A 25,838-nucleotide genomic window follows, 5' to 3' on the forward strand; every position below is an offset into this window, starting at 1 on the left:
GGATTTATACCCCTTTTTGCCTATTTGTATTTTACAATTTTAGTTGCTATAGCAACGCGTGTTACGATATGAATTCTGACTGCATATAAAAACAATCAAACCTATCGCAATCTGTTGGTTGAGAGACGAGGCGACTTTGCAGAGCATTTCTGTGCGAATCCTGAGATTTCTGAAGCTGTTGGAGGATTTCTCAGAGAAAAAGACTTATTTTAAAGAGCACAATTTCTCTAATCATCTTTATTTTAGTTATTTTTCTGATTATTTTTTTAAATACAATTTTGTTGCTGTTTTTTCATTCCTTCTTCTTCTTCTTCTTCTTTACTTTGTTTTACATTTATTTTCATATTTGTCTGTTTTTGTCTGTTTTATTGCAGGTTGGAGGAGATTGTCCATGTCCCACATGGGTGAAGAAAGAGGAGGTGAGTGTTTTTAATCTTTCATTTGTTTGTCATTGTATATCACTGTATGATGCTGTATGATGTTTGACTAATATGAAAAGGATTACAGAAGTTAACAAAAAAGATTCATTAAAAATGTTTTGATATACAGAAGATACACGGGACGGCACCACTGAGCTTCCTGGTTTTTTGGCTCCTGTGCCTTCACATTTGGCTGATTCTGCATCCACAGACCAGAGGAACAGCAAGAGGAAAAGGCAGAGCAGCAGCCAGCAAACACTGTCCACCTCGTCCAGCAGACCAGCCAAACGCTCTCGCAGAGGTCAGCACAGCTCATCTTCTAGATCTTATGGCTCAGAAATGAAATGATTTGTCATTGAAGAGACCGCAGCATGTTTTCTCTTTCTCTCTTTTCTTCATTTCTTGTGCTCTTCTGTGTTGCAGACTTGTACCTGAAGGGCCCGTTGCTGGGACGAGGTGGATTCGGCTCTGTGTTTGCTGGGATGCGCAGGTCTGATGGACTGCCAGTAAGAGATTTTCTTCCCTCCTTTGTTCAGACATGCTTTAGAAATGTTGCTGTCAGTAAATGTCATGTGTCACAATCAGGCAGGTGTGATTTACTCTGCTTTTCCTGTCTGCAGGTGGCCATCAAGTACGTTTCAAAGGACCGGACCCCCGAGCGACTGAAAGTTGTATGTTTTGATGTGAATCTGTTGTGTTTGCTGTGTTTGATTGAGTTCTGGATATAATGGAGGGTTTGTCCTGCAGGATGGTCAGGGTCGGCTGCCGCTGGAGGTGGCATTGATGACCCGTGTCACATCAGCTCCTGCCTGCCCCAGTGTCCTGCAGCTGTTGGACTGGTTTGACCGTCCCAGACGCTACATCCTGATCCTGGAGCGACCGGATCCTTGCCAAGATCTCCAAAGCTTCTGTGAGGAGAACGGCTGTCTGGATGAGCGTCTGGCCAAGAAAGTGCTGGTGCAGCTGATTGCGGCCCTAAAACACTGCGAGAGCCGCGGCGTCCTGCACCGGGACGTCAAACCAGAAAACCTGCTGATCTCCACAGAGTCCCAGGAAATCAAGCTGCTGGACTTCGGCTGTGGAGATCTGCTGAAGCGCTCGGCCTACAAATACTTTGCAGGTGAGTTTGAGTTACAGAAGGAAACGTTCTGTTGATGTTTGTGAACTTCTGCTGATCCACTAAAGGGAATTTGTCTGTACTGGAGCATGTTGAGCAGATGTTTGTGGTCTTCTTATGTCTCTCAGGCACTCCTGCATACGCTCCTCCCGAGTGGTTTCGTAGACATCGCTACCATGCGACTCCAGCCACAGTCTGGTCAGTAGGAGTGACGCTCTACAACATCCTGTGTGACCGTTTCCCATTCAGAGGCGCACAGAGGGTCACGTCCAGAAGCAGACTGACCTTCCCTAGGAGCTTGTCAACAGGTAAGAGATTCAGACACATTCAGAGATAGCCTGGCGAGCGAGCAGAAGTGTGTTGTTGTGTGTTTCTGAAGACGGTGTTGTGTGTAACAGAGTGCCGTCAGCTGATTCGCTGGTGTCTCAGTGCAGCACCGGCTGATCGGCCCAGTTTAGATGACATTGAGAGCCATCCCTGGTTGCACTGCACAGGTGGCCAGTGACATTACACTTATCTAAATCCAGCAGTCATGGCTTGGGTTGCATTGTCAGGTTCAGTGTAGATAAACGCTGTCAATGATTTGTAGAAGGAGAGCAGGAGGGGCAGAGGAACTGAGGAGAACAGATCCTGATCCTGAGCTTCCTCTGCTGCATCTGTGAGGCTCTGTGTGAAGCTGTACGAGCTGAAGACACACACACACACACACACACACACACACACACACACACACACACACACACACACACACACACACACACACAAGCTAGTCTACACTTCCACTTAGAGAAAAACGGGGACAGATGTTAAATAAATCATAAACAATAAAGTTATTTTATACGCAATTACAGCAGTTTTTTTTGTCTTTACTGGTTTCACTAAAATGTAAATGTTCAAACCAAGGGCAGCACTGTGACTCAGTGGTTAGCACTGTAACCTCACAGCAAGAAGGTCGCTGGTTCGAGTACCAGCAGGGCCAGTTGGCATTTCTGTGTGGAGTTTGAATGTTCTCCATGTGTTGGCATGGGTTTCCCCCACAGTTCAATGACATGTGGTTTATGTGAATTGAATAAACTAAATTGGCCATAGTGTGTTTGTGCATGTGAGAGTGTGTGGATGTTTCTCAGTACTGGGTTGAAGCTGGAAGGGCATCCGCTGTGTAAAACATATGCTGGATATTTTGGCGGTTCATTCCCCTGTGGTGACCCCTGATGAATAAAGGGACTAAGCTGAAGGAAAATGAATGAATGAACACAGACACTGGAGGAATTAGGAGACTCTGTTCAGTCAGATATGATCATGCTGTCTGTAGTGTGCTGAACTAACTAGACCAAACCTTTATTTGCAATATTTGATGTCTGAATTTAAAACATAAAAATCTAAACTAGCCGAATTGTTTTACTTAAACACAGATCTGTCGATAATAAACTCAGTAAATGTCCATACACGCATGCTGATATTTAACAAATGTTTTTTTATTTTGAGTGATCTTCAATTTTAGGTAAAAAAGAAAAGTTTCTATGAGAATTTGAAATGAACAATATTGTGTTTTTGTGGACATTGAACTACAAAATTTCAACATTGAAGAGTGCTGAATAGTTTTTTGATAATCTTCAATTCAAAGTTAGAAAAAATACAAATACTAAACTTCTTACGAGAATTTAAAGTAAACACTACTGTGTTTTTCTTCTTTTGTGCACATCAAATTGCAAATTATCCCAATATAGCGCAATAAATCTCTTTTTAGGACGATCTTCAGTTTCAGGTTAGAATACAATTATAATTTTGAAAGTAATTTAAAATGTACATATTGTTTTTTCATGTGTAGGTCAAAGTTTCAACAACTCAATTATTTTAAAAAGCATGTGCTCAAACTAAAAGAAGTAAAAAAGTGCTTTTGTGGTGCAGGGTCACGTCTCTCCTCAGTAAGTGATCATAGACAACACAAGGGGGCAATGTTCAGCACAGAGAATCACAATTTAACTAAAACGTATAAGACAGCGTGTTTTTCATCATCTCAACAGTTTGTCTAATGAAACACACAATAATTTAACATTTATTTTAACAAATACAGCTCATAGTGTTAATAACATTGTTTACTCTACACTTTGTACCGTGATCATGATGATTGTTTGTTATGAGCAGGGCCGGATTTGATGATTTGGGGGCCCTAAGCAATTCGAGTCATGAGACCCAGAAGTCCTTCAGTAATAAGCACTTTTCATATTTGCTTATTTATTTAGCTGTCTTTATCTTATATCACTCTGTCTTCCTTTCGTTATTTTTACCTGAACACAATCTCTACATTTTAAAAGATTTGTTTGCTTAAAATGAGTTCACAACTAAAAATAATGAACAAACTATTTGTTTTCTAAAACTAAATTTTCATCTGATTTGACTGCTGGACTGATCCATGATTGGGGGTGGGGGGACTCAATTGCACACATGTACTGATTAAAGTAAATTTGTATTTGTTAGAGCCTTATCCTACAAAATACGACAGGAAATGAGATTATATATAATTTATAGAAACTGTTATTAGTATTTATTGTTGCCTCCAGACTTCCTTGGGGCCCTAACTTCAGCTGCTTACTTCGCCTATTGGTTTAATCCACTTTAAACCCTGCTGTTGTCATTACTAAAGATATTAAGTCAATATAACTTCATATTAATAAAAATACCAAGTTTTGGCATCAAAGGTGTGTTTAACTTACTCATTAGGCAGCAAAAAAACTTTAATTCATATTGTAAGTTCTCTAAACTTAACATTTAAATTTCTTTAAATGATTCACCATGTCTCTGTTTAAAATGATTGGTTGTGCTTGAGATTCTGCCTTGACAACCGCACTGATTGTTCAATATATGTTATTTGACTCAAGGTGGTCATTTTGCTTGTGATGCTGAATTCTGAAGCGCAGCAGGACAGAGGCACTACCTGAACCCATCTGACGAAAGAAAAAAGTTAAATTAGTCAGTAGATATTTAAATGCTGATATACATTTTTCTTAATTGATATACACGCTGGGGCAACACAGTGACTTAGTGGTTAGCATTGTCGACTTACAGTAAGAAGGTCGCTGGTTCGATTCACGGCCGGGCCAGTTAGCCCTTGTATTTTAAGTTATCTGTGCTTAAAAATTTAATTTAATGAAGAGACCACATTTGGTCAACTCAATTAATTGAATTGTAGAGTTGTAGATTTGAGTATTCTCAACTTATTAGTGTTTACAGTGTGAGTCAAAGAGTCATTCTGTGATGCTGCAGTGATGCTGAGTAAATAAGAGATCAGCTAAATCATCTAATAAGTAAAAATACAATTCCATACATATTCAAGTATAAATCACTGGCGCAGAAAACAAACAAAACCTACGTGAGACCAAGAGACTTTATTAAAAGAAAAATCATGAAATTAAGTCATACAATGCGTCATTCAGCAGCAATTATAACTTAAAGATTGTAGTCAGTTCTTGTTTTCTTAGACCTGTAGGGTCCAGCCAGTTGGTCCAATGACGGTATCCAATGGTGGATGAAGGTTCACTGCATGTTCGGCCTTTCCAGTGCACAATGTTGATCTATATTAAACTTAACTCATATCTGACTCCAATTTTAGTATGAGGTAGTTTAGAATATTAATATATTTATCCTCGTTTTATCTGACTCCAATTATAAAACATTGAGAAGGTTATTTTGTTTCCGTTCACATTAATTTAGATTATGATTGAATATTCTTTTGATTTGTTATTATACCTTATTCTCATTTATTCAGATTCCTATAGCATCTCGAGTCTTGCACCGGCCAGGTATACAATCTCTTAATACAAGCTTGTCAGTCTTGGTCATTAAACAGAGGCGATTAACCACTCTCCTAAAAAGGCAGAACCCTACTTACTCAATTTAGGAGATTTTTATGTGGTCCCCATAGATCTGTTATCTACTTAATCAAGACAAAGTATTTTAATAATAATCGCGCAGGATTATACGTTTGTAGATGAAGGCCTAAATATCCACATTTAAAGTAGTTTCAACAATATTTTGTTGTTCTAAATAGTTGGCCTTTTACAGTCCAAGTATACTTGAATAAATGCCAATTTATTAGTCGGATCTCTAACAACATTGTATAGCGTGCCACGCTGCTCCGTCTAACTTGTTTTATTCCGTTACTAACCTGTACAGTGGCTTGTAGTGCTATGGACAACAACATTTATCAGTGATAATAACACGAGGTTTGAATAATTCAAAACATAATTTATTAGTCAGGTAAATGTATTATGCCAAATTCAATCAGTCAATTCATAAACGATCAATACAAAACATCAAATTATCAAAGACAAATCCAAGATGAAAAAGATGCATTCCTGACTTCAAAAATATACATAACATGGATCAAACCATGTTATGGGCTGATCTGGTTAGGCAGAATCGCGCTGAATCTTTCTCAGACCTTACCTTAAATAATCCAAGAATTCCCTCAAGGAAGGGGGTGTGAATAACAAAAGGCATTCACACTTAGGGAAAAGTCACACCCTTCATAGTGGTTCAAAAGATGCCTGAAGTTATATATTTATTGTTTTGATTATGTCTATTTCTGAGAGAACGAGACCATTGTACCAATCGCACTGAGACATTTCAAATGATATCAAACATGATAGTTAAAGTCAGTTTGGTTAATCTAGAACATTCAAACATTGAAATGACCATATGCGTGAGTTGGGGGGATGAAGCTGAGTTTCAGCATACTCAGATGCAAATGCAGCAGGAACTGGTTTTTCCCGCATTCCCCCCTGGTGGGTTGTGGAGTCCATTGGCCCTGTTTTCAGCTCATGTTTTGAATTGTCAAAGACATCAAAAATATTTGTAATATTTCAATTCTTACAGACCTAAAATAAATGATTATCTTTGCAAAACGCATGATCTATTTTGTATATGGTGACATAACCTGTTATATGATGTTATACTGGATAAAGACTGCCAAGGGTGTTAAGACATTCAGAATAACACTATTTCAGACTCAGAATATGGCCATGATTATACAATTATAAGTCACTGGAGCACAATTAACTGTCTTTAGAAATAGAAATGACAGAAGCAAATACATATTTATTTTTACCTTCAAAAGTTTCCTTGCAATGACGTGAAAATGAGATCGCAATGAAAAATGAGATTTTATGTCATATTATTAATCACATAAAATCTTACAGCAGTCAACACTGAAATCCATACATAATACATTACGTTTGAATGAATCCCATTTCTGTGATATAAATAATAAACATTCTGAACAGAGAACTGTAACATTGAGCAAATACAGCAGAGATACAATAGAACTCACAATGTAGTCACTATCTATTAAAACCAAGATTGGAAAAAAAAGAACTTGAATATATTTATTATTTATTATACAAATTTAACAGCAAATGACCTGTTAAAAAGTCACAACATTACATTCAAATCAGCTTCTGTTACTTGCTGCTTTACTTTAATCACAGTTGCGTTGCCCAAAAGGGTCAGTTCTTACATGATTAAATGAATCTTTCTTAAGTATGTCTGGACGAATGTGACACCGTCACACTTTCCGTTCTCCAAGTCAATGCAGCACATCACGGTAATAAACAAAGATGTAAACAAAGTACATTGCTTTATGAACTATTACAATTACTTGAAGCGCAGTCAACATTAATGAAGTTGAGCCAAGTAAAAATGTCAAAGATTAAACAATCAGGCCCTTCTGAAGGCTGAAATAAATCATTAAACACTGACTATCATCTGGTTTGTAATCAATAACTATTTTCAGACCAAAGAATATCATGCGCTGAATGAAACAAACTGTGTTACTAAGAATAAATTAAGAATAAATGTCACCTTCAAATGTAAAACATCATTTTGTTTTCTATAAAAAGCGATTAGTTACTTTAATGAAGGGATCAAAACCGCTGCCTTAAAAGTGACCAATTGACTTCCCTTAAAATTATGAGAACCTATTAAGTTGACTTAACTTACCTTTTTATAGTCAACTAATTGCTTTTTACAGCGTAATTAAAATGAGATTTCATTTTTCTCAATCACAACATTCATGACTGCCCGTTTCGCCACTTACAAATTTAAAATGAAGCATATTTTCATACAATTTGTTGCTCACATTACATGTATGATAACTTAAATATATTTGAATATACTGTATAATATGAATAAAACAATTAGTTTGAAATAAATTAGAGTAATAACCGCTAGACATTCAGCATGCTAAGTTCCCCTTCGGTTGGGGAACTTCAGTGCCATGAATGGGAGGATTCGGATCAGAAGCCGCTTATCTGGAGAGTATTGAACGGGCCAATGAATGAAATTAATTGGCAGCGTAAGCTTGCGCAGGTGTGCGACATCTGCAATTATCTCAGCATATAAGCACACCTGAAGCCAGCAGACGCCATCCTTTTCGCTTCAGATCCTTTCTGAGTGAGTCGATGAGGGTTCCTCTTGCTGATCAGCACTTCAGAGCGAACGAGTGTGTCTCCCGGTCCAGAGTGGGTCTTCGCGGTGGCAGACGGTCGAGCTGGGTTACTCCCTTGCCTGCGGTTCTTTGGGTCCGGTCCTCCAGAGCGGTGCGTATAGTTAACTTTCGCAAGAGAGCGAGCCACCCCAGTTGCCTCCTGTTCTAAAAAAGCAGCGGGCGCTCGGGCAGATCTGAGGGTTTCAGCGGGAGCTAATCCGCCGCCCACGGGCTCGCGGACCTCTCGCTCCTCACGGCGCTCCATCCAAGCTTCGGGTGGTGAGAGTGATCCGTCTAACCAGATGGTAGCTCTCACACTCGCTGACACCGGAGATCAGATGTCCTCCGCGGCATCGGAGGGTGGGCTTTCACTGTCCGACGAAGATCCGGACCCGCTCGCCCCCTCCGGGCAGGTGAGCGCTGTCAAATCGGATCCTGAAGCGGACATGTTAGCCGTGCTTTCCCGGGCTGCTTCGGCCGTGGGGTTGGAGATGGTTTATCCCCCAGCTCCGCGGCCGGACCGACTAGATGGGTGCTACGTAGAGGACCAGAAGGCGAAGCCTTCGAAGCCTCTCGTCCCCTTCTTCCCGGAAGTGCACAGTAGGCTCACGCAGTCCTGGAGGGCACCTTTCTCTGCCCGTGCTGCGAGTGCCTCCGCTCTCACCGCCCTTGACGGCGGAGCTGCCAGGGGGTATGAGGCGATCCCGTCAGTGGAGCGCGCTGTCGCGGTCAATCTTTGTCCGCGCGGCGCCTCTACGTGGCGGGGTTTGCCCCGCCTCCCGTCCAAAGCCTGTAGGTTGTCTGCCTCCCTCGGAGCCAGAGCTTATAAGGCTGCGGGCCAGGCTGCTTCTGCTTTGCACGCGATGGCCACCTACCAGCGCCACCAAGCGCAGGCGCTGGCCGAGCTGCACGAGGGCGGGTCCAACCCAAGCTTATTACATAAGCTGCGCACCGCGACCGACTATGCTCTTCGGACTACTAAGTCCGCCGCGTGTGCGCTGGGGAGGACGATGTCCACACTTGTGGTTCAGGAACGCCACCTCTGGCTAAACCTGGCCGATATGCGCGACGTTGACAAAGTTCGCTTTCTTGACTCGCCCATATCCCAGGCTGGCCTGTTCGGCGACACCGTCGGTGAATTCACCCAGGAATTCAAGGCGGTGAAAGAGCAGTCGGATGCGATGGGCAATGTCATCTATCGGCGTGGCCGTAAGCCCGCTCCGCCCGCCGAGCCATCCACCTCCGCTGTTCCTCGCCGAGGGCGCCCGCCAACGAGTGCTGCCCCGCCCCCGCCTGCGCCTCCGGCCAAGCGGGCGCGGCGTTCACCTCGAAAGCAGGCAGCCCCTCCTGCCCAGGGCGCCGTTAAGTCCGGTAAACGGACCGCGAAGCGTCCCTGAGACAGGCCATCCGGAGAAGAGGAAACTTGCTCTTTCCCCGCTGGAGGGCGGGGCCCCGATAACAACGGTACTTTTCAGTGCCACCAAAACATCAGTAAAAGAGCACTTTTTCCCTTCCCCGGATGTGACTGCACGAGTTCTGCCAGTCCGGGACGCGCTGCCTTCCGGCTCGCAGACTCTATGTGCTTCGCCAGTGGCTCACGAGCGCTGGGGGGACGGTCTCCCTTCCCTCAGCCCTCCAGCCCCCTCTCCGGAGTCAGGGTGCGGAGCCAGAGCGAATCGCTCTCCTCCAGCTCTTCCGCGGGACCTTCGTGCTTCCCGGATCAGCACACCCACTCCGCGCTGCCCCACCGCTGGTACGTCAGCGATTGTAGCGATGACTCCATTAGCGAGGGCTCTGCCTGCCTGGTTAGCGCGGGCCAGCCCCTCGCGGTGGCTCATACGCACAATCAGACTCGGTTACGCGATTCAGTTCGCGAAACGGCCCCCCAAGTTTACGGGCGTGTATTTCTCCAGGGTCAACCCCCTGTCCGCCCCTGTCTTGCGAGAGGAGATTGCTGCCCTCCTGGCGAAGGGTGCAATCGAGCCGGTTCCTCCAGCCGAGATGGAGAGTGGGTTTTACAGCCCATACTTCATCGTACCCAAAAAGAGCGGTGGGTCACGGCCAATCCTAGATCTGCGCGTTTTGAACCGCTGTCTGCACAAGCTGCCGTTCAGAATGCTCACGCAGAGGCGCATTCTCCAATGCGTTCGTCCTCGGGATTGGTTTGCAGCCATAGACCTGAAGGACGCGTATTTCCATGTCTCCATTCTTCCACGCCACCGCCAATTTCTGCGGTTTGCGTTCGAGGGTCGAGCGTGGCAGTATAAGGTCCTCCCCTTCGGGCTCTCTCTGTCTCCGCGGGTCTTCACCAAACTCGCGGAGGGTGCCCTAGCGCCCCTTCGGCTCGCGGGCATTCGATACTCAGTTATCTCGACGACTGGCTGATTTTAGCCCACTCGCGGGAGCAATTGATTATGCACAGGGACGAGGTGCTTCGGCATCTCCGCCTACTGGGGCTTCAGGTCAACCGAGAAAAGAGCAAACTCGCCCCCGTGCAGAGGATTTCTTTTCTCGGGATGGAGCTGGACTCGATCACCATGGTAGCGCACCTCTCCGAGGAACGCGCTCGCCTGTTGCTGAACTGTCTGAGGGAGCTCGACCGCAAACTAGTGGTCCCACTGAAGTTCTTTCAGAGGCTCCTGGGGCATATGGCATCCGCAGCCGCCGTCACGCCGCTCGGGTTGCTCCATATGAGACCACTTCAGCACTGGCTTCACGATCGGGTCCCCAGACGCGCATGGCACGCGGGCACACACCGGGTCTCGGTTACTGCGCTGTGTCGCCGCGCCCTCAGCCCTTGGAACGACCCCTCGTTCCTACAGGCCGGTGTGCCTCTAGGACAGGCGTCCAGCCATGTTGTTGTTTCAACAGACGCTTCCAACACGGGTTGGGGAGCCGTGTGTCGCGGGCATGCGGCTGCGAGCCTCTGGAAGGGTGCCCAGCTGCATTGGCATATCAATCGCCTAGAGCTGTTGGCAGTGTTCCTCGCTCTCCACCGCTTTTTACCGGTGCTGGAGCGGCAACACGTGCTGGTCAGGACGGACAGTACGGCAGCGGCGGCGTATATCAACCGCATGGGGGGTATGCGCTCTCGCCGCATGTCTCAGCTCGCCCGCCGTCTGCTCCTCTGGAGTCACCCGCGGCTGAAATCGCTGCGCGCCATTCACGTCCCAGGCACGCTCAATCGTGCAGCCGATGCGCTCTCACGACAGCTGTTACGCCCTGGAGAATGGAGACTCCACCCCGAGTCTGTTCAGCTGATATGGGCGCGATTCGGGGAGGCCCAGATCGATCTGTTTGCTTCCCCCGAGAACGCTCACTGCCAGTTGTTTTTTTCCCTGACCGAGGGCTCTCTCGGCACGGATGCACTGGCCCACAGCTGGCCTCGGGGCATGCGCAAGTATGCGTTTCCCCCAGTGAGCCTGCTCGCGCAGTTTCTGTGCAAGGTCAGGGAGGACAAGGAACAGGTTCTGCTAGTTGCGCCCCTTTGGCCCAACCGGACCTGGATATCAGAGCTCTCACTCCTCGCGACGGCCCTCCCCTGGCGGATCCCTTTGAGAGAGGACCTACTCTCTCAGGGACAGGGCACCATCTGGCACCCTCGCCCCGATCTTTGGAACCTCCACGTGTGGTCCCTAGACGCGAGGAAGACTTAGGTAACCTACCGACTGCGGTGGTTAATACCATCACTCAGGCTAGAGCCCCCTCCACGAGGCGCGCCTACGCCCTGAAGTGGAGTCTATTCACTGAATGGTGCGTCTCTCGCAGAGAAGACCCCCGAAATTGCCAGATTAGTGTTGTGCTCTCTTTCCTTCAAGAGAAGTTGGACAGCAGGCTGTCGCCCTCCACTCTCAAGGTTTACGTGGCCGCCATCTCCGCTTATCATAGCGCGGTAGCTGGCGGCACCGTGGGAAAGCATAACCTGGTCATCCAGTTCCTTAGGGGTGCTAGGCGAATTAATCCATCTCGCCCCCCTCTCATGCCCTCTTGGGATCTCGCCCTCGTTCTCACGAGTCTGCGATCCGATCCCTTTGAGCCACTTGAATCAGTATCTCTAAGATTTCTGTCCCTGAAGACAGCTCTGCTGGTTGCGTTGGCCTCCATCAAGAGGGTCGGGGACCTGGAGGCATTTTCGGTCAGTGACTCGTGCCTGGAATTCGGGCCGGATTACTCTCACGTTATCCTGAGACCCCGCCCCGGTTATGTGCCCAAGGTTCCTACCACCTCCTTTAGAGATCAGGTAGTGAACCTGCAAGCGCTGCCCCCGGAGGAGGCAGACCCAGCCCTTTCTTTACTTTGTCCAGTTCGCGCTCTGCGCATTTATGTGGACCGTACTCAGAATTTTAGATCATCTGAGCAGCTCTTTGTCTGTTATGGCGGTCGGCAGCAGGGGAGTGCCGTATCGAAACAAAGATTATCCCACTGGATTGTGGATGCCATTTCACTCGCTTATTCGAGTCGAGGTCAGCCGTGTCCCCCGGGAGTACGTGCACACTCCACTCGGAGCGTTGCATCCTCTTGGGCGCGTGCACGCGGCGCCTCTCTAACAGACATCTGTAGAGCTGCGGGCTGGGCGACACCCAACACATTTGCAAGGTTTTACAATCTGCGAGTGGAGCCGGTTTCCTCAAGGGTATTAGGTAACCCTTTGGTGATTGAGGAGACAACTCGGTAGGGTGTTGAAACACGCTTGCGGCGCCATTCTCCCTAACACGGAGGTACGTGCGCCTTTTTTATCTGTCAGTAAAGTTCCCCGTCAGGTGAGCCCTGCAGATTCCTCCGTGGCCCCCAGCACTGACTCAGCGGAGGAGTCACTTGCTGGCCCACTACGTTGTAGGTCTGCCCGCTGGTCAGCCCGCGTTTTGGGTATAGGTGCCTGCTATGCGTGATTCCCACTAGGCGATCCCATATGCTTATTCCGCCACGGTTAAGTCCTGTGTCTTCCCTCTCCGCTAACCACTCTTTTGCTATGCGTACTCCCCCTTTTTAGGGCTAGTTCATAGGTAAATTCTGCCATCTACCCCCCCCTTGGGTAACGGATGGCCTCCGCAGCGTCCTCCCTATCGGGATTGCACGCTTCCCAACGTACTGTCGTATTTCCTAGAATTATCTAGATGCTCACGACTTCCCAAAAAATATATCTAAATCCGTAAAACTTCTGTTGAAGTAGGATAAATTAGGGCCAGGGACACGTTGGAGGACCGCGCCCCCCATGATGTGGGTGCGTCACGCTTGCTTGACTATCTCCTCATCGGGGGTGTTGGTAAGGTGCAGTCATTATGGCGCTTTCCATATTCTCCCATTCATGGCACTGAAGTTCCCCAACCGAAGGGGAACGTTCGAGGTTACAGAAGTAACCCTTCGTTCCCCGAGGAGGGGAACGGAAGTGCCATATTCCGTCGCCATAATGACTGTCCCTTAGCTGTTTGAAAGTCTCTTCAGCTTAAAAGGATGGCGTCTGCTGGCTTCAGGTGTGCTTATATGCTGAGATAATTGCAGATGTCGCACACCTGCGCAAGCTTACGCTGCCAATTAATTTCATTCATTGGCCCGTTCAATACTCTCCAGATAAGCGGCTTCTGATCCGAATCCTCCCATTCATGGCACTGAAGTTCCGCTTCTCGGGGAACGAAGGGTTACTTCTGTAACCTCGAACGTTTCTGTGCTATAACTCTAAATTAGATTTAATTAAGAATTATTCTTTCCTGCAACTGCTTTTTCAAAAAAAAAAAAAATGTTATCCTGGCAGTACTGACCACCACCAAATTCAACCACACTGCTAAGAAAAAAAAAACTGCTGCTGCCACTACTGCTATGCTAACTACTAACACTACTACTACTACTACTACTAATGATAATAATAATATATTTCCTAAATAAAAATCAGTATAGAATTATTTTTGAAGACAAGATAGAAACATTGGTTTAGTGAGGATCATTAAAAAGTGAGCTTTAGCTTTAAAAATAAATCTGTAATAATAAAAGATTGTTGTAATTTTACTTTATTTATTCATCAATTAAATTTAGCCTTGGTATCTACAACACTTCTCTTTAAACTTTTGCATTCCTTTACGTTTGATTACAGTATTTTTTTAAATAAATATATTAAGTACATTTAATTCAGAACTTACACACATCTATGTTTAGCATTTATTCTGTTACTTGCTTTGAATCTCACCTGGCGTTTATAAGATACTGTGCCAGGCTGATGTTGGCAGGTGTTCCAGTAATGGTGATCTGGCGGTTTGATGACCCCTCCATGGCATTAGCAATTTGGATCTGAGCCCCAGACATCTGACGGATTTCATTAATTTTGGTGCCCTGATGTCCAATTATACAGCCTATTAGCTGAAAATATAAAGTAGACAGATTAAAATGAGTTCAAGGCGTGTTCTTTACATTCTTCTTTGATTAGGGGTATAACGATACATCATAATGTGAAACTGTGAAATATAAATGTGCTGATGTGCATCGCTTGTGTAAACGATAGGACTTGCAATACTGAACTTGTTTTTTTTGCAGTACTCGGCTTATTGTATAAGGTATATTTCACCCAAAAAGGTCAATTCTGTTTTCCTGTATAAGGAAGTAATAATGAAAATGCTTCTAAAAGACAAACATGAGCACAAACATCAACATATTCTCATATAAATCATCAACTGCAATGCAGAAAAAAATATGTGAAAGTAATAATGAAAAGGCATCAAACAGCTTGAAAAAACAAAACAAACAATAAAAACTAAGAAAATACAAATTTTATATTAAGAAAAAATAAGAAAACATTTTATAACTTTCCTTTAACAATTATGTGCCAACATCAATATATGAGATATAAAGCAATCATCAGTAAGGATGATCAAGTTCAATGTAAATGCAGTTTTGAAGAAAAAACAGATATAAAAGTTAAAATGAAACCTGAGGATGGAAGCATTTTTAAACAAATTTGAAATAGGAAAACTTTTTTTAACTTTTACTCGAACAATCATGTGCAAACATCAATCCTGAGATATAAAAGAGTCTGTAAGAAACATTAGTTGTAATGTAACTGCAGTGTAGAGTGTCTTTAAAAAATATCTAGTCCATTATTATGTGCCGTCATCATAGCAAAGAAAAGAAATCAGTTATTAGAAATGAGTTATTAAAACTATTCTTTAGAAATGGGTGTCATGGTGGCACAGTGGGTAGTACGATTGCCTCACAGCAACAAGGTCGGTGGTTTAAGCCTCAGCTGGGTCAGTTGGTGTTTCTGTGTGGAGTTTGCATGTTTTCCCCGTGTTTGTGTGGGTTTTCTCCGGGTGCTCCTTTTCCCCCACAATCCAAAGTACAAGTTAAAGAACACAGAATCCAAGGAAGCAGTGAGGTCACAGTATTAATGATTACTGTTTGTCAGCAAAAATTAATGCTAGCAGAACCCTTACTGCTAGTGTCTCCTCCCCAGGATGTCCATAAACCACAGTCTGCCACACCAGGGAACACTGCTTGGGGTAGTTCACACCAAAGATGTAGAATGCTTTATAGCAAACGTCCACTTTAGCAAGTAATGTACTTTGCAATAATAAATAGCACAGCACGTGAGCAAAGGCTTGAAAGAAGTGGTGGTCTCCAAGGACGAGAACATGAGGAAACTCAATAGATTCTTGAATTCAATGGATGAAGATACTCAGCAATATTGGTCCCAATCTGAAAAAATAAATAGAATTAAGATTTATTAAAAACTCAAAAGTGTAAAAGTTAAATATCTTTAGAGTTAACTTTAGAACACCTAAAATACCTTTAGAAGCAATTAAGGCCATAACACACCAAGCTATCAGCCAGTGTTGGCATTAGTTAACCACTGACCATGGCACCATGCTGCAATTTTTTGGCCCGAGTGAAGATGACAATGCAACAACAGGTTTGCCTAAGGAACCTTTTTTAATAAGTAATAGTAAGGCAAGATGAGCATTTGAAATGATTAAGTATTTAATTGTGTTTTCTTAATGAGAATAGATAAGACCCTTCTTCCTGAGCTGGGACTGTTTGCAACCGTATTTGTATCATTTGAAGCCGCATTTAAATTTTCTTTAAGCACTTCAAAAATGAGGCACAATCTCAGTCCATGAAGATGGATAAAATTGCTGAAATATTTTCCTAAAAAAAAATCTTTCTGACTGAAGAAAGAATGACATGAACATCTTGGGTGACAAGGGGGTGAGAACATTATGTGTGAACCTTTTGTTGGAAGTGGACTTCTCCTTTAATGAAAATAATTGGCTTACAGGCCATTTAGAGTTTGTTGCATTCACTATCTATATAAAGCATCTTACCAGAAAAAAATTGATAAACCATAGCTGTGACCAAATCACAACTTTCACAAAACCGTCATCTTTTTATGTTTTACGCAGCAGATGCCCTTTCAACTGCAACCCATCACACTCTCATTTACACACACACTATGGACAATTTAGCTTACCCAATTCAGCTACACCGCATGTCATTGGACTGTGGGGGGGAAACCCATCCGAGGCTCAAACCAGCGACCATCTTGCTGTGAGGCGACAGCACTACCCAGTGCGCCCCCATGCCACCCTAATAACAAACATAAAAATAACATTTTCATTGTTAATAAAATAACTAAGACAAGCATTATGCATTAAATGCATCATTATGCATCGAGAAACCTTTAATTGAATCCTTACCCTCTGAATTGTATTCAAATTGACCTAAAAACGAGGAAAGGTTCGCTCCTGTGCTAAAAATAAAACAAGAGAATGTCACTTGCATGAACAGCAGATTTTAAAAAATAACCAGACAAAGACAAATTGGCATTAAAGTTTAATCTCTCAGTTTGAAGTGTTGAAGTGGCTAATGATTACTAGGGCTGCCCCCTAATAATTGAATAACCATTAGTCAACTAAAAATTTATTATTCATTCATTCATTTTCTTTTCAGCTTTGTCGCTTTATTAATCTGGGGTAACCACAATGGAATGAACCACCAACATATCCAGCATAAGTTTTATGCAGCAGATGCCCTTTCAGCTGCAACCCATCACTGGGAAACAAATACTCATTCACACACATACACCATTGACAATTTAGTCTACCCAATTCACCTTTACCACATGTCTTTGGAAACCGGGGCACCTGGAGGAAACCCACGCGAACACGGGGAGAACATGCAAACTCCACACAGAAACGCCTATTGACCCAGCCAAGGATCGATCAAGTGACCTTGTTGCTATGAGGCGAATGTGCTACCCACTGCGTCACCATGCACCCCAAAATTTATTAGTTGCAGAAAAAAAGTCCACACTGGCAAAGTCAATGTATGCTGCATGAATCCGCTGTGTAAAAAATATGCTGGATAAGTTGGCGGTTCATTCTGCTGTGGCGACCCCAGATTAATAAAGGGACTGAGTCAAAAAGAAAATGAATCAATGAATAAAAGGTTTATTAATAAATCTGTAATTATTCAACTAATGCTTCAAATAAACATCACAAGTCAACCAGACAAATGTTTAGACAAGGGCAGCCCTAATGATTACAATGAACCAAGTAAAATATTATTACATACCTTCAAATGTGGGGATTAACTCCTCAAGATTGCATTCTTTTAGTTTGATTTTCACGCAATTATCCATCTGAAAAAGAATAACAAATAAAAGCGTTTAAGCAAAATTAAGTAAAAAAAAGATCATGTTAGCCAAAAGTCACTATATCAAACAAATACTCCTAAATGATAATAATTATCCAGGGTGTCACATAAAACGGATGTCAAACTTTTTCTTTTTGCAGTCGAAGATGATTAGGTTGGAATTAGCCTTAGCTCAGACATTTCCGTTTGCATGAAACGACCCTTACATACAGGATTAATTAAAGATATGTCAAATCACGTCTAGAATGTAAAATGCTCATAGTAAATTAATAACATTTGCTATTCAATGTACAGCTAAACAAAATGTACATGCAGAGCAGGACAATTATTGTATATATTTTGATTAAAAAAAAAATTGTTAGAGAAGCTGAATTCAACAATTATGCATCAAAGTATTGTCACAAAAATCCATGAACAAACTTAAGAAATACAAGAGTAAAAATACTACTTACTGCTTTACAGTTAACACCTCAGAAAGATCACAAATCACAGTAACGTTACTTACTGTCATCACCTAGCCAACATAAAAATCTGTGTCATTCAAAAGGCATTTTATTACAATAAAAAGCTCCTAAATTATCCTAGGTGTTGTGTTTATAAAGTGGTCATCAAACATGCTTCACGTTAGTTCCATTAGTTACCTTATACTTTTCAAGCTCCTTCCGATGCCATGCGCGCTTTCCCGTCCACCGATCAACAGGCTGGCTGTGAGGCGGAGCAGCAGGTCGGGCGTGAGGCGAGCACAGGTCAGGCGTTAGGCGGAGCAACAGCTCGGGCGTCAGGCGGAGCAACAGCTCGGGTGTCAGGCGGAGAAACAGGTCGCCGTCAGGCGGAGAAACAGGTCCGGAGAAACAGGTCGGTCGTCAGGCGGACTCGGAGAAACAGAAAAAAAAGCGCGTGTATATTATACTAAGTAAACTAAGTGTGTTATTTCTTATGAAAATTGTTAAATACACACTAAATAACTTGCGTCTCAGACAGAATTTCACTCGCTTCCCCTCAAAGACAGCGCAAAGAAAATGGCGGTTTCTCACGTTGATGTCCCTGCATGTTGACGTGACGTGCGTGCTCTCTTTCACGTCCGTGTTCCCAACCCAGCACTGCTGGGTTATAGATAAAGACCGATTTTCAACCCAAATTGGGTTGAATCAACCCAATTTTGTTACCCAGCAGTCTCAACCCAGCATTTGGGTTAAAAAACCAACCCAGCTTTTTTAGAGTGTATTACGCTGATAATGCTGTTTCATGGCCGTGAAATCACATGTTTGTTTACCACAGAGATATAACAGATGATACATTTGTAAATAATGTTCACTTTGTTGCACAGAGAGAGATTCCTTTGCTTCATAAGACCTCAGTGCATCGTCAGGACTTGAGTGTATCGTTACACCCCTATCTATGATACAGTTTCCCCAAAAACTGTCTCTCAAAGTTCATGAGTACTGGCCTGTGAACTGGCATCCACACCTATTAACAGAACAAATGCAGGAGAACTGAGAAATACAGAGAACATTGAACACAACATTAAGCATGGTTAAACTGTGCAACTGTCCAAATCTGTTATAAAACACAAATAAATCTAATGGAGAATTTCCTGATTTACAGTAAAATACTGTTCATTTTTACAAAGCGACTGACATTCCAGGAGTTTCTAATGGCACTTCACATTTAACTCTTTATTCACTTTTATTTACTGATCGTTCTTAATTGTTCTTATTATAAACAGGTTCATGTTAAATTCTGTTATTAATTTTAGGTTTTTGTTGCATGTCTCAGGGATGTCAATGGGAAGCACCAAGGAATGTCATGCAGCTCACACTCCCAGGAAAGTGCCAACTTCACCCTAAAGTACTCCAGCTGATATGGGGGTGTTTTGGAGAAACTCAGGTTTACCTGTTTGCTTTAGCCAAGACCGGCCACTGCTCCGCTCAGCACAGATGCACTGGCTCACTGCTGGCTTCGGACATGTGTATCAGGCAAGTTTGCGTTTCCCTAGTGAGTCTTCTTGTACAGACCCTGGGCAAGGTCAGGGAGGACGAGGAGCAGATCTTGCTGGTTGCACCACACTGGCCCACCCAGACCTGGTTTCCAGAACTCACACTCCTCGGGACAGACCCTCCCTGACAGATTCTCCTGAGAAAGGACCTTCTTTCTCAAGGAGGTTTTCTATCTGGCACTTACGTCCAGATCAGAATAAGGAGAAGGTAGTTGGAATTTTTATATATTTAAAGAAGGCATTTGATACAATAAATGATAATATATTGGTAAACAAATGATAAAGGTTTGGTATTAGAGAAGTAGCCTTGGACTGAATAAGCAGTTATTTAAAAAATAGGCAACAGTATATAATTTACATGAATGATCTGTGTAAGATATCAGAGTTGTTTAAGTTTATATTATTTGCAGATGATAAAAGTTTCTTTTGTTCTGGGGATAATTTACTAAAACTTATGGAGTTGATTAAAACAGAAATTAATTAATTAAAATAATGGTTTGACTTAAACAAATTGTCATTAAATACAAGTAAAACAAAGGTTATGTTATTTGGAAATGCAAACAGCTGAAGAGTGAAAAGTAGCCTACACACAGATTTGCAAACCCCACCTAAAGTTACAACGTAATGGCGCCGATGACAGCGATCATGACATGTGGTGAATGTTGATCCGTGTTTTCGGAGAAGGTGACTGAAGCTCGATGCGTTGCATTCACTGCGTGTTCTGCACAAATGTCCGCTAAATGTGAAATCTAACACTGTACACATCCTCGCCAAAGAAGCTCGCCTTTGCTAAGTTTGAACTGAATCTGCGGCTCATAACAAAGAGCAGTATTGTGCCGGTGATCATCACGAGAATCCTGCTCTGCCTGCTTATAAATTAGTGCGCTGACTCGCCTGCTTTCCACAAACAGAAGAAAGAAAATCAGCTCATAACAAGACTGAGCATTTAAAATGACACAAACCCAGATCAAAACCTTTAAAGAGTGATAGAAGTGAGACTTTTATTACTTTCTTTTGTCCATTCTTTCTTGAATTACTAACTAAAAACAGTTTTGCAGCTTTCAGCCTTGAATTAAATGATTTATTATAATCTTTTGTTTGTTTTGTAGCAGAAATATTATTTATTAGATAAAAACAATAGTGCAAAACAAAAATATTTCTTACTGCAATGCTTCATTTTAGTTTGATGCAAACCATGAATTTATTTATAAACTTACATTCAAGCACATTCAGGGCAGCACGATCATGAGAGATGTAATTCATTGTTAGTATTATTGTCATCATTAATATTTAATAATGATTAGACATACATTTTTGAATTATTGCACACAAATATAAATAAGTCATCTCAGCATTAGTTAGATAGTTGTTTCTGGTTTTTGTTAGTCCTAATTGATGTTGTTCAAATACAATCAATCCCTTAAAATACAAAAAGTCATTAGACTGATGGAAAATGTGGGCTATTTGGAGAATACAAATCCTTTATATTTAAAATGAAAGATACTCAAGTTCAATGATTTGGTTCAATTTAAAACAGCACAATTTATGTTTAAAGCTAGGAATGAATTACTTCCAAAATGCATGCAAAAATTATTTGAAGAAAGACAAGAGGGATATAATCTGAGAGAAGAACTAAGGTTTAGGAGGTTGAAAACAAGGACAACTTTAACAAGTTTGTGTATGTCTGTCTGTGATGTGAAATTATGGAACAGTCTAGATCAGACTCCCAAACAATGTCAGGATAATAATCAATTGAAAAAGTTGTATAAATGTATATTATTAAAGGAATATAATGATGAAGGTGATTGAAAAAGGATAAATAGAGAAAGGTATGATGAAGTTTTAATTAATGGCTATTTGCAGTGAATTTTTTTCCTTTGGGTCTGTTACAAAATGTAAAGGTACAATTGGAATCAAACATATAATTTGTCAAAGATATCAAAAGGATAAAATATATTTTATGAAAAAGAAGAGATCAGTAAAAGAAGAAATCAGTTTAAGTAATAGACGAATGATGTGTGTGGTGATGGGGTGGGAAAATAATAAGCTTGTGCTTCATCCCACTCCATTTTCCACCATGTTGAAATGTATTTTTTGTTAATGATGTTTTATGTGTGATATTTCTGTTTGGAAATAAATAAATCAAATCAAATCTCTGAAACCTTCATGTGTGATCTATAGACATGACATAGAAACCTTAAGTGACCTGGCAGCATCGGTAGCTGACCTCTCATGCCCTTTTGGGATCACTCTGTGGTCCTCTGCGCACTGCAAAGAGAGCCGCTTGATTCAATATCTTTAAGTTTTCTTTTCTTGAAGACAGCTCTGCTCATCACACTGGCTTCTATTAATAGAGTCCGGGACCTGGAGGCATTTTCTGTCAGCAAATCATGCTTGGAATTTGGGCCAGCTAACTCTCACATTGTCCTGAGACTCTGGCCTGGCTATGTGCCCAAGGTTCCTACCACTCCAGATCAGATAGTGAGACTTTAAGCATTGACCCTGGAGGAGGCTTACTTAACCCCTCCATTGCTGTGATGAGGTCGCACACTGGGTGTTTACGTGGCCCAAACAGAGCATTCTCTAGTCTGTTTTTTTTTCTTTTTGTTTTATTTTGCTTTGTGTCTGTTTTGGCAGTCGGCAGAAGGAAAGTGCCATATCAAGCAGAGGCTGGCACACTGGGTTGTGGATGCCATCGCCCTTGTGTATCATACCCAAATCAAGGTGTGTCCTCAGGGATAAGTGCACACTCAACTGGAAGTCCCGCATCCTCCTGGGCATTAGCAAGCAGAGCCTCTCTAACAGACAACTGTAGAGCTGCGGCTGGGCAACACTTAAAACATTTGTGAGATTCTACTATCTCTGAGTACATGTACATGTGATTTCTCAGGTTTTTTTTAATTTTTAATAAATTTGCAACAATTAAAAAAAAATCACATTGTCATTATGGGGTATTGTGTGTAGAATTTAGAGGTAATAAATGAATTTGACTCATTTTGAATTAAGGTTGTAACATAAAAATGTGGTTAAAGTGAAGCGCTATGAAAACTTTCTAGATGCTCTGACTGTACTGATACTTTACATTTGTCCATGACTGGGTTGACACAATGTGAGGTTTGTTTACTGTTTTTCTACTTGCAGATTATTTGTAAAAAGTGCAGGAGCTTGACCAACATTCATTTCTTACAGTCTAAGGTCTAATTAATACAACAACTGTGGTTTAATCAAAACTCTCAAACAATTTAGTCTCGAAGGCACTTTATAGTGAGAATGACCCTTATACAATTATATATATCCGGGTGAGTAATATGTAAGGTGGAGTAAAATGTCATGTGTAGTTAAAGGTATGTAAGTGTATGTATTTACCACCACCTACTGGAAGTTTTAGATTCTTATTTTGAAGATTATTTTCATTTTAAAACATCTTTTTTTCATAAATGCAGTAAAGTACAATAAGCTGAATTGTTTTTACACATATAAAATAAACTTGTCATCATTTACACATTTTGTGCCATTTAAATCAATTTCTTTTTTATTGTAGATTATTTTGTGTGTTTACTTGCTGCTTTTCACATTTAACACAATGATGAATTGAAAATTTTCGCTTTTTCGAGTCAATTTTATAACATTAAACATGGAATTTTCTCAATAATTTGCATTAATTTAATTCAGGATAACCAATAACTTTATAGTGGTCACTTCTTTTTATTTTTCCTCAGGATCGTAAGTTTTACATGTTTGATGAAATGATCCTTTCATTTCAATGTGTTTTAGTGAAAGTAGACTCGGCCATTTCAAGACACTGAAAACTTTTTTAAATTTTATTATTATTAAAATATTCTTTAAATGAAGGTTATTAATAAATATTTGACCTATAAATATTTAATTCTTAATGTCTGCAAGACTTATTTCGTGTTATTCTATGCGTGTGTGTGTGTGTGTGTGTGTGTGTGTGTGTGTGTGTGTTATATTTATTCCAGAAAAGAGCTTACAGTAGCTTGGTCCATCTGTAACTCCGGTCATTTTGAAGTTTCTTCCGGTCATTCAGGCAACATCTTCTTTCTGGGCGTCAGGCCAATCTTCTGCTGTCCAGAATCAGGTGGTTTGTCTTGGTTGGGCATCTCAGCTGAGATCTCTCCACAATGGGTGACCCCACAGTAGCTGTGAAGTACCAGTGGCGTGAACCATTTGGGTGAACTCATTTTTTAAATGTAATCCTAAGATTTTTTTTGAAGTTTTTTGTTTACAGTTTTGACTTTGATATTGACTGATCTAATGTTTATGCACAAATATATTAAAATAAAGCATTCTGCAGAAAACATTCATTTAAGAGAGATCTTTGAGGAGTGTGTTTATGCATATATATGCTTCAGTGTGAGAAAAGCTAGTCTGCTTGCATGACCATTGCCAGGTCTGGGCTGTTTTATTATTAATGTAATATTAAATTAAATTGTTAATATTAGTTAATGTCCAGTGAGTTCACGTGAATTAACAATGAAACTTTATTTACATTAACTAATGTTAACAAATAATAAATACTGTAATAAATGTATTAGATCTTACCAGGTTTGACTTTTTTTTACAGTGGAATACTGGCAACAGTGTTAGTCAGTGTAACAGAGCAGTAGCGGAAACTAACTGGAAACTGCTTACAGTTAATTACTGTACTGTAGTTCTGTACTCACAGCTTAATCGCTACTGCACACACATTAATGGTAAATCATATATACAGTAGTTATTGTAGTTTAACTCAAATTAATCAGTTTTCTGAACTGTTATGAAAAATAAAAAAGCAAATCAATTCTTCAGACAAATGTATTTTATTGTTTTGGCAGCAAACAAATATACAGCAGAAAATGTCTAACAAAATTAAACAAATCAGCAGGTATGAAGACATTTTCTATTTACAATGAAACAAAAAGGTTCAATAATGAACAACACATGCAGTGTATATACAGTAGGACTTGTGTGTTGAAGTAGGGGGGGAACTCCAGGAACTGAGTTTGACATCGATGGTTACAGTGTTGGGGGTAACGCATTACAAGTAACACAAGTTATGAAATAATATGACTTTTCCAAGTAACAAGTAACACATTAACAAATTCACAACCTGACAGTGGAGGTCTGTGTGTGGATGGCTGTACAGTATGAATCCTTTGTTATGATTCCCTGTGAGGATTTCTGTGCACGTTATCTAACTGAGGAGATTAAAATTGAAGGATTTTAATGTGTATAAAATCTGCTTAGTTCCAGAAAGGCACATTACACTGTTTGCATCTGTACATTATGGCAAAACCAATAAAGATGAGTTGTCCAATTAATACATATACTTCAATGAAAGTCATGTAAGAAGTGTGAGGAGATGCTAACTAGCTAACGATGTAGCTTTCAAGTGCACAGTTCAGGATAACAACAATTGGATTTAACACACATACATTATTTTAGAAACCCTCAAAATATTTGAACACATTTACTCCTTTACACTCATTGTAGATTCTTATTTAGAGCTTAAAACACATCAGACTCTGCATCTGAACTGACAGACAGAGAATAGAGCACACTCAGAAGTAAACAAATCAAACACCTGTGGCTCTCTTAAAGGACAACACATTTGTGTTTAGAATAAGACGGACAGCCAGTGTATGTGTGTGTTAATGCCTAAACCATTGTTTTCTGTCTTAAAATAAATGCAACTCTCTATAAATAGCCACATAAAGCATCAGAGTAGATGAACAGTAATTTACCATTTATTACCACAGTTACTACCTGTAATGGCTACATAAAGTAAATTACAGTCATTTATTCTTTGCATGATCTAATTTCATACAAATCCTGCTGGTTTTACAGTAAAATACTGTTTCCTTTCATTACAGCAGAACACTGGCTATTTTAGAGTTATTTACCGCATAATCTACAGCAAGGGTTAACAGTGTACAATTTAAATAACTGCCACAGAGAAGACATCTAACAATCTATGCCCACCTCCACCCCCTTCCTTTTGGAAGGACATCTATTTTTCAATTCATCCATCCACCCAGGAAACACCTAACCTCTAGCCATCAGTGTCCAGTCATTGCTGAGGTGTGTGATTTCTATTTTACTCCACATGCTGCACTCCAGTCTGTAAAGACAAAGACACGACTAACAGAGCTCTACATGTTGCTGAACTCCAGCAATGCACAAGAT

The 25,838-nt window shown here is 41.5% G+C and overlaps 2 protein-coding genes and 2 long non-coding RNA genes across 12 annotated transcripts in view; 2 read left to right on the plus strand and 2 right to left on the minus strand.

Annotated features, from left to right (window-relative positions):
• The first annotated feature begins 113 nt into the window (after positions 1-113).
• Positions 114-23,980, plus strand: LOC137488148 (serine/threonine-protein kinase pim-3-like). Of its 8 annotated transcripts, none has more exons than XR_012407770.1 (11): positions 114-419; positions 550-720; positions 843-925; positions 1,040-1,090; positions 1,167-1,539; positions 1,665-1,844; positions 1,935-2,030; positions 2,126-2,214; positions 19,433-19,632; positions 22,290-22,497; positions 23,633-23,967. XR_012407770.1 is itself a non-coding variant. In XM_073953883.1 (8 exons), exons 1-8 carry the CDS (start codon positions 392-394, stop codon positions 2,152-2,154), a joined length of 1,011 nt encoding a protein of 336 aa, XP_073809984.1. In that variant the 5' UTR covers positions 114-391; the 3' UTR covers positions 2,155-2,379. The 8 variants fall into 8 exon arrangements, 2 of the variants coding, with proteins under 2 accessions (XP_073809984.1, XP_073809985.1); XR_012407769.1 differs by lacking the exon at positions 23,633-23,967 and adding an exon at positions 21,972-22,133 and having other exon boundaries at positions 19,433-19,860; positions 22,290-22,575; XR_012407773.1 differs by lacking the exons at positions 1,935-2,030; positions 2,126-2,214 and having other exon boundaries at positions 23,633-23,965.
• LOC137495853 (serine/threonine-protein kinase pim-3-like) overlaps positions 114-25,838 on the plus strand; it is a 51,391-nt gene continuing 25,666 nt past the window's right edge. The window contains exon 1 of the mRNA XM_073953872.1: positions 114-174. The gene's annotated coding sequence lies outside the window, so the exon portion shown is untranslated. The remainder of the gene's footprint in view (positions 175-25,838) is intronic.
• On the minus strand, positions 5,767-13,802 carry LOC141386230 (uncharacterized). 2 transcript variants are annotated; one of them, XR_012407799.1, is made up of 2 exons: positions 13,670-13,802; positions 5,767-7,776 (listed from the first exon to the last, which is right to left on the minus strand). It is a non-coding gene; the product is annotated as an uncharacterized lncRNA (long non-coding RNA). The 2 variants fall into 2 exon arrangements; XR_012407798.1 differs by having other exon boundaries at positions 13,628-13,801.
• Positions 14,762-18,375, minus strand: LOC101883920 (uncharacterized). Its single transcript, XR_011015939.2, has 6 exons — positions 18,298-18,375; positions 18,109-18,170; positions 17,576-17,642; positions 16,699-16,751; positions 16,473-16,588; positions 14,762-15,700 (listed from the first exon to the last, which is right to left on the minus strand). It is a non-coding gene; the product is annotated as an uncharacterized lncRNA (long non-coding RNA).

The sequence above is a fragment of the Danio rerio genome, chromosome 6 (assembly GCF_049306965.1).
Source record: "Danio rerio strain Tuebingen ecotype United States chromosome 6, GRCz12tu, whole genome shotgun sequence".
NCBI lineage: Eukaryota > Metazoa > Chordata > Actinopteri > Cypriniformes > Danionidae > Danio > Danio rerio.